Source organism: Plasmodium gaboni, chromosome 11 (genome assembly GCF_001602025.1).
Source record: "Plasmodium gaboni strain SY75 chromosome 11, whole genome shotgun sequence".
NCBI classification, from domain to species: Eukaryota; Apicomplexa; class Aconoidasida; order Haemosporida; family Plasmodiidae; genus Plasmodium; species Plasmodium gaboni.
The window spans coordinates 1,040,069-1,049,713 of NC_031491.1; the positions used below are offsets into that span (position 1 = coordinate 1,040,069).

The following is a 9,645-nucleotide window of genomic DNA, read 5'->3' on the forward strand; positions in this document are numbered from 1 at the left end:
TAGTTGTTTTAAAAAGAATACACGTCATATATAAAAATGATTTTTTTTAAGTTTAAAAAAAAATTATATACATATATGTAGAAATATATATATATATTATATGTATATATATTTTATTTCTTCTCATGCGTATACATTATTTATAAGTGGTTCCCATGAATATTTTTACATAAAAAAAAAAAAAAAAAAAATATATATATACAATAGAAATTATTACTGATGATATATGAACTTTATATATTTATATGTATTTAAATATGCATTTATATATATTATATAAAAAGAAATAAAAACTTTGATTGTATTCATATTTAACTTAATTATATATATATATATATATATATATATATATATATATATATATATGTACTAAATGATAAGTATTTTCTTCATGGTTTTATAATATTATATTGTTAAAAATAAAATAAAAAAATGATATATATATATATATATATATATATATATTATATAAAAAGAAATAAAATTTTTGATTGTATTCATATTTAACCTAATTATATATATATATATATATATATGTACTAAATAATAAGTATTTTCTTCATGGTTTTATAATATTATATTGTTAAAAATAAAATAAAAAAATGACATATATTTATAAAAAATAGTATAGAATATATATTTTGATTTTATGTATTACACATTTATATAAATATGGTTAGTAGTGTATATATTTCTAAGTACAAAGATATTTTTCATAACAAAAAAAAAAAAAAATATATAAAAATAAAAATAAAAATAAGTAAGAATATGCAAAATGTATTTATAAATGTTATATAGGAATATTTATATAACATCAAATAAGTTATGTTGATATAATTATTTTAATTTAAACATATTTATTATATATATATATATATATATGTATGTATACCCTTTTGATTATTTAAACTTTTTTACTCTTTTTTGTTAAAATATATAAATATTTAAATATTAAAAAATATAAATATTAATATATATATATATATATTTATGTTTATTTTGATTTTATGATAAATCATAATGGATAGAATAGTTGACACATATAAAAAGATATAGTAATATATAATATATATATATATATATATTTATTTATTTTTGAAGTAGTAAATTATTGATAGGTTTCTTTAGTATCTATATAAATATAGAATAGCTTACACTATTAGTTTCTTTAAATAAAGTCATATATTTATTATAATTAATTTATAGTTATATTAATTTATTTTCTATATTTAGTTATACTCCTAAAATATATCCTACACATGTTTAGGCAACAGTGTTTATTTTATCGTATGTCATATGTAGATTTATTAATTGTCAGGTATGATAATATAATAAGCAAATTATTTATATTCTTCTCTTCTTATATATATATATATATATTATTATAAGTGTAATAATAAAGAAAAACAGAATTAATAGTTTTTATTCTGTCAGAAAAAGAAAAATAAGTATACACATATTTTTATATGTTTTCTAATATGCAAGTATAAATATATAACCATTTTAATTTATTTATATAATAAAAAAAATATATATATATATAATATAATATGTATTTAAAATTTAGTCTAATTATTTTATATAATTTTTCTCTTTACAAAAAAAAAAATAAAAAAAAAATAAAAAAAAAATAAAAAAAAAATAAAAATTATAATAATAATTATAATAATAATCATAATATCTAGACGTAGCATATTACAAATTTAATCTTTAAAAATGATCATTTAGACTTTTATTCTTACTTTAATATTTAATACGTTATATTATAATATATATTTGTAATGTCTTATTCTTTATATTTTTTTAAAAGATAATAGTTTAGTATATACTTTAAATTATAATATCATGATAGTTATTCATATATATATATATTATATTATAGTGTAATAAAATATAAAACTTAATAACCAATATTATTATTATCCTAGTAGTAAATAATAATTTTTTTTCTTAATACTTTTTATAAAAATATATTATATTAATATAAGGTGTCTTCTGTAAGGAATGATACAATTATAGAGTAATAAATACAATATGTAAAATAAATATATTTATATTCATCAAACGTTATATATATGTATGTATTTATTTTTTAATTATTTTCTTTCTTTTATATTTCTAAAAAAATGAATTATTTAAAAAGGGTAACAAATGAAAATACAACCAGCAATAATTATAATAATTATAATAATAATAATAATACAAATAATGCACCATATAATAATGCTCCTAAAAACTCTGATTTTACAAACTTTTATGAGAATAAAAATCTAACAAGTGTAAGTAATAATATATATAGATCCAGACATACTGACATAGGGAACACTTACAATTTTTATAATAATAATAATAATAATAACAATGAAGAACAGACAAATATTTTTAATAATAATTTAAGTAGTAGTAACGATAAATATTATTTGACAGACAGACACAATTATGCAAGAGATAAAAAAAACCATTCAAGAAATAGGAAAAATAATAGACGATATAAAAAAAATAACAATGCTAGAGTAAATCAAGAGAACAACAATAATAATAATAATTATTATTATAATTATAATAATTATAATAATTATAATAATTATAATTGTGTAGTAAATTCTATGGGCAAAAATAATTTTGACATGCAACAAAATAATGTGAATACTATGGATTGTTTTTTTAAAAAAGAAAATACTTGTAACATGAATAATGGAATGACTAAAAACGGAGAATCATCCTTATATAAAAATAAGGAGATTAATATGTTACAAGACGAATCTTATAATAAAAGATTTTTTAAAAATGATAAAAAAAATTTTATTAATCCTGATAATAATAATAATAATAATTTTAGGAATCCTTATGTGGAAGAAAATAATATGATCACACCTAAATACGATCTATCATCTGATCAACGTAAAAATAATAGAAATAAAAATACAACATATGTAAATAAAAATAATGTATTTGAAGATAATGAAATGAAAAATTCTCTTCAAAAAAAAAAGTATAACGAAACGATACAAATAGAAAGTTTTGAAGGTAGAAAGAAAAATTATAAAAATGATAGAGATGATATAAAAAATATGACGGTACCTGGTCCTGCATTTAATTATATAGAAAGGGAACACACAAATGATAACAACAACAATAATAATAATAATTATAATAATAATAATTATAATAATAATAATAATTATAATAATAATAATAATTATAATAATAATAATTATTTATTTAATCATAATGCTTATAAATGTAGTGATATTTACAATATAGAAGATGAGAAAAATCATATTATTAATAATGATCATCATTATTTCCTAAATAATTATGAAGAAAAAGACAAGAAAAAAAAATATGATAATATAAATCCCCCTCTTCCTTATAATAATATATGTACTGCTGATGAAATAAATGAAATGGATATAAACACGAAACATCACACACATGAATACACTCAGTTTACAAATAAATCTAATAATGTGATAGATAATAATGTATTGGAACCAAAGGAATATTATAGAGGGGAATTTTTTAATACATCGAATAATAAAGAAACTGAAAATAATAATAATAATAATAATAATAATAATGAAAAAGAACATACCTCTATCTTTGAAGAGAATAATAAAATTATTATTGATATGATTAATAATAAAAATAATTTTATAAATACAAATGAAAGACCTAATGAATTAAATTACGATCATAATTATAATGATATAGATGTTGATGAAGATATTAATATTAATGTTGATAAAAATAATAATATATTTTTTGATCAGCATTCTAATTTGTTCGTTAACCATTTTAATAATCTAAATGTTAATAATACACATAATGAGGATTATTATAAAAATATAAAAATGTATAACAATCATATGGAAAATAATAAAAAGCGAAAAGATAATTATGATGATATTCAAGAAAATGAATATAATGATTTAAGTTTAAACAATAATGATATGGATTATATATGTAATGATGGAATGAGAAAAGAGAATGATAGTCAAATTATTTATGACATAAAGAATTATGATATTTTCTCAGTCTTATCTAATCCAGACATGAGTAATAATGATAGTAGTAGTAGTAGTAGTGGCAGATGTAATAGCAGCAGTTGTAGTAGTAGTAGTAGCAGTAGTAATAATAATAATAATTATTATTATTATAAAGATAGATATAATGCACATGTTTACCACAATAGTGATATAAATAGCTATATAAATTATACTGCCGAAAATAAAAACCCTTTACTGATCTATCATAAGGAATGGAATAATTTTATAGAAGATGAAAAAAAAAATATGATAAATATACAGAGTATTAAAAAACATGAAAAAGATAAATATGACATAAAGTCACATGATATGATTATTTTAAAAGATTTAATAAATAAAAAATTTAGAAATCGAGATATTAAGAAAAAGAATAAAAAATATTTTAAAAATTTTTTAAAAAAATATTTATATGATAATGTGAACTCAAAAACACACCCTTTAAATTATATTATTATTAATAATATGAATTATTTACAAAATAAAGATACAAATAATGATGTTCATCATATCACACAGAAGGAAACAATAGAAGAAATATATGACTTAATAAATAATGATGATGATCATTACAAAGGTCTATTTCAAAAAAAGAATAATAGAGATAATTTGGATATGAATAAAAAACAATCCAACAATATTTCAAACACACATAATGATGAGAATCATTCAAATGAACATTTAAACGAGGAATATATAAATAATACGAATAATTTAGAGGTATCAAAAAAAAAAAAAAATGATCTATTACATAAAGAATATACAATATATATAGACAATATATCTTATTACGAAGAAAATAATAAAATTGATAATACTAATAATAAAAAAGATTCAAATGAAATAGAAAAAAAAAAAAATCATAACAATATACAAATTAATCAAATACTATTAAATGAAAAGAAAACATCTTCTATAATATATAACAAATATATGATAAATATAAACAAAAAATATATATTTAATAATATCAAATGTTATGCAATAAATAATTGTTCAAATGAATATGACAATAAAGATAATAAACAACTTGATTTTAATTATTACAAATGGAATTTATATCATATAAATTATCCTGACCATTTAGATTTTAAGAAGGCTTACTTTTTTATTTTTAAAAATGATATATATATTTATGGAGCTAGGAATAAAAAATTTATAGTACCTGATGAATTATATAAACTAAACAATAATAATATAGAAATTATATATACTAAGGGCATAATACCACAAATATATTATAAAATATATTTTTTGGTTGATAATGAAAATTTTGATAAAAAAAATAATTATTCTAATGATATATTTTATAATTATAATGAACATATTAATAAATTGTCTGATCATTATTGCTCTATATCACATTGTGATCATCCAATGTTTTCTTTTTATTATCCTGATTTTATATTAACAAACGATAAATTAATATTTTCTAACCCTAGCTTTTATCATAAAGATAATGAACTTTTTACTAAGACTATCTTTATACCTTCAGTCTATCCTGAAGAAAAAAATTGGATTCATATAGAAAAGAATGAAAGAAATGGATCTGAATATCATAGATTTAATAACACACAAAGATATACAACAAGTAATGGTGATAATAATAATAATAATAATACACATTTAAATGATATATTATATAATAAAAGAAATTTCAAATATACATTTAATCAAGATATAGAAGAAGAAAAAAAAAAAAAAAATACTCAATATTTTTATATTTTGGGATGCAAAGAATTTAAAGTAATCGATTTTTTTACCATATATAAATTAGATATGACTACATTTCAATGGCACAAAATTAATATCACTTATAATAAATTATTAAATGTAAAAAGAGAAGATTTCTCAATAATATTAAATAATAATTATATATATCTATATGGAGGAGTAGTACAAACAAACAAAAAAAAATGGAAAGTTACTGATGAATTATGGATTTGTAATTTGAAAAAAAGAACATGGGAACTTATATCTTTCAAAGATAAAGAAGTAACAACAAAACAAAAAAAAAATTATCAATATATATATGATATTTATCCTAATAAATTAAAACAAAATAATATATTAAACATAGAAAATAAAAATAGTATAATCAAAGAAAAAAAGGATATAGATATTCTAAAAAATAATAACAAAACAAATGATGATATATATATTACTCATCATATTGAAAAACATCCAGGTGCTCGAGCTTGTCACTTGAGTTTTTTTTATAAAGATAAATTATTTATACATGGAGGAACTAATTTAAAAGATGAAAAAGATGATTTATTCTTTTATGATATAAAAAAAAGAATATGGTACGAACTTATATGTGATGAATATAATCACATGAAACCTTCAAAAAGACATAGTCATACTGGAATATTTGTAAATAATAAATTATATATATATGGAGGATTTCAAAAATATGAAAATTATCATATCCTAACTAATGATTTATTTTTATATGACATTCAAAAAAATATATGGACTCAAATATTTACCATGGATGATTTATATTATCTAAAAACAGAATTAATCAATAAACAAAAACATGTTCTACTATATTTGCAATTACTTGTTTTAAAAAATATGTATCGTAATTATTTAGTACAACTATTGAATGCTAATAATTCTAAAAAAAATTATATTAAGCTCGATGAATATAATAATACATCAAACAAAGACACACTAATAAGTTCTCAAAGTGTAGTAAAATATAGAAAAGAAAGTGATGTAAATGAAACAAACAAAATGAACCATATAAATGAAACAAACAAAAATGATATTTACAAATCAGATATTATTCATATAAATAATTTTGAAAATCTATCAGCTGATTCAAACATATTTAATGATAAGAAAAATTATTCTCAAAATTGTTATAATAATAATAATACATTTAACAATAAAACTAATGACAATAATTTTGTTTTACATGAATTTATTAATTTGGATGAAATAAGTAAAAATGTAAACGAAACATATAATTTTAATTTAGATAATAACAAAATTAAAAAACAACACAAACAACAAAAACTACAACAAAAACTACAACAAAAACTACCACAAAAACTACAACAAAAACAACAAAAACAAAAAGAACAAGAAATATATTTTCATCATAATTTTTTTTATTTAAAAAATTTAAATAATTCAAAAAATATTATTATACCATATAATAATTTTCGAAATAAATGTTTTTATTTTAAAAACTCTTTATATTTTTATGGTGGATCCGGATATAACCCAAATATAAAACAAAGTATTGAAAAACAACAAGATTATATTTTTTATGATAATGTTTCACACATTAATACAGATGTAACATATATCGATTTTATTTTATCTTATTTAATTTTTAATGATACTTTCTTTTTCAAATATATTCAAAATGTGCAGTTAGAAATGTTACCATTCATCCAGTCGCTTGAAAAAAATCTTCACAATCATATGAATGAACAAGAGAAAACTCTTAAAGAGGAAACTATTATAAATCAAATATGTGTAAATATTCAAAAGATTCAAGAAAAATTAAATAACATATATATGAATAATATACAAAGCGATACAAAAAAGAATAATATGAATGATCATCATGATTTGAATAATGTAATCAAACAACTATATAATTGTAATAATAGTGATAATCATAATAAAGACCATTTGGAAAATGAACATATGAACATGTCAGAAAAAGATATATTAGAAAAGGTATTTTTTTATACGCAAAGTAAAAAAAGTTATGAACTGTTAAGGTTTTTATTTGATTTATATAAAAATATATATATAAAACACCTGAACGGTCAGGACAAAGAAATGGTTTCCACGGAATTGCTTAAAAATATGGGAATAGAAGAAAATATTATTCCATCAAATGATAGGACTGATAATAATTATAGTGAGAAGAATATAAAAGATGAATCGAAAGGGAATTTTACAAATAATTTTAATAACAAAATAAGTTATACCATATTATCAAATATGAAAGAGAAAGAAAAAAAGGAAAGAAAATTTTCTTGTGAAATATTATCTAATGGAAATAATATGAATCAAAATAATTATGAAGGAATACAAAAAATGAGCAATATAGAAATGGAAGATAAACCATTAAAATATTTCAGTAGTGATATTTATAAAAATGAAGAGACAAGAAAAATATTAGTGGAACTAGTAAAATCATATAATGAAGAAAAAGATGAATATATGAGAAATGATAAAAATATCCCCTATTATAATTTTATGAATAATTATATTAATCCAATTCAAAATGATAATATTGATTTTAATGAAAAAAGGGAAGAAAAAATAAATAAAGATATATTAGACACTAACATTGCTATTATAGTTAATAAGCTTAAAAATGATTATATTAATTTTAAAGACGACATTATGGATAGTGATTATATTAATGATGATGATGATATTAATGATTATGATGATATTAATAATAATGATGATATTAATAATAATGATCATATTAATAATAATGATGATATAAATAATAATGATCATATTAATAATAATGATCACATTAATAATAATGATCATATGAATGATAGTCATAATATTTATGATATTTATAATTCTGATTCTTTCAAAAAAACATCAGGTACCTATGTAGATGAGGAAATGTTGGATTCTGAACGAAATGTAACTAACCATTTAGATCTAGAGAATTATAAATATAATGGTATTTATTCTGTGGATGATAATGAGGAGTGTTGTACAAATAAAAATAATCTTACATCATCTTATGATAGCACCAATATAGAGAATCAAAGAATTCCTATGGGCAGAAAATTACAAATAAAAAATATTTTTTTGAAGAAAAGAAAGGATGATGATGTTAATAATATATATGATAATAAAAATTATGATGATGACAATGAAGATAATAATAATGGTGACAATATGGATAATGTGAATAAAAATAATGACATAAATAATGACATATATCATGACAAACATAAGGATAACCTATTTGATAACTCTCCTATAAATTCTCAATCAACCATTGAACATTTACAAATTCATAATCATTTAGAAAAATATGATAAATTAATTAATGAAAGATATTTAAAAGATATGGATTTAAAAAAAAATAATATATATAAAATGATATATACATATTCAAAGGATGTAGAAAATCAAAATAAAATAATTCTTCAAAAAATTGAAGAATTACAAAATATAGCTAATAATTTTACAGACTTAAATAAAAAAAAAATGTATTTTACATATAAAAATAATTATGAGTTACAATTAAGAAATACAAAAGATGATCTATCATGTTATTCTTTTAATATAGTAAACTTTGAGAATTTAAAAGCAAATTATATATCTCTAAAACAAAAATTAAATTATTTTAATGATATCATAAATATATACTCAAAAAAAATACATGAACAAAATGTATATATAAAAATTATACAAGATAAATATGAATATTTAATGAATTATTTGATAAAATTAAAATCAACTATACACAATGATGGTATTAGTGATGATATTTTCAATTTTTTTTGTGACGACGATTTTTTTAACCACGAAAAATAAAGCAACATTATAATAAATATATTATATATATTATATATATATATATATATAT

At 17.9% G+C, this 9,645-nt stretch overlaps 1 protein-coding gene across 1 annotated transcript; it reads left to right on the plus strand.

The window, feature by feature from the left end:
- Nucleotides 1–2,126: 2,126 nt before the first annotated feature.
- PGSY75_1131600 (hypothetical protein) lies at nucleotides 2,127–9,593 on the plus strand (the record flags this gene model as incomplete). The annotated part of the gene is made up of 1 exon (XM_018786434.1): nucleotides 2,127–9,593. The coding sequence occupies one exon, from the start codon at nucleotides 2,127–2,129 to the stop codon at nucleotides 9,591–9,593; it is 7,467 nt and encodes a 2,488-aa protein (XP_018641229.1).
- Between the last annotated feature and the right edge of the window lie 52 nt (nucleotides 9,594–9,645).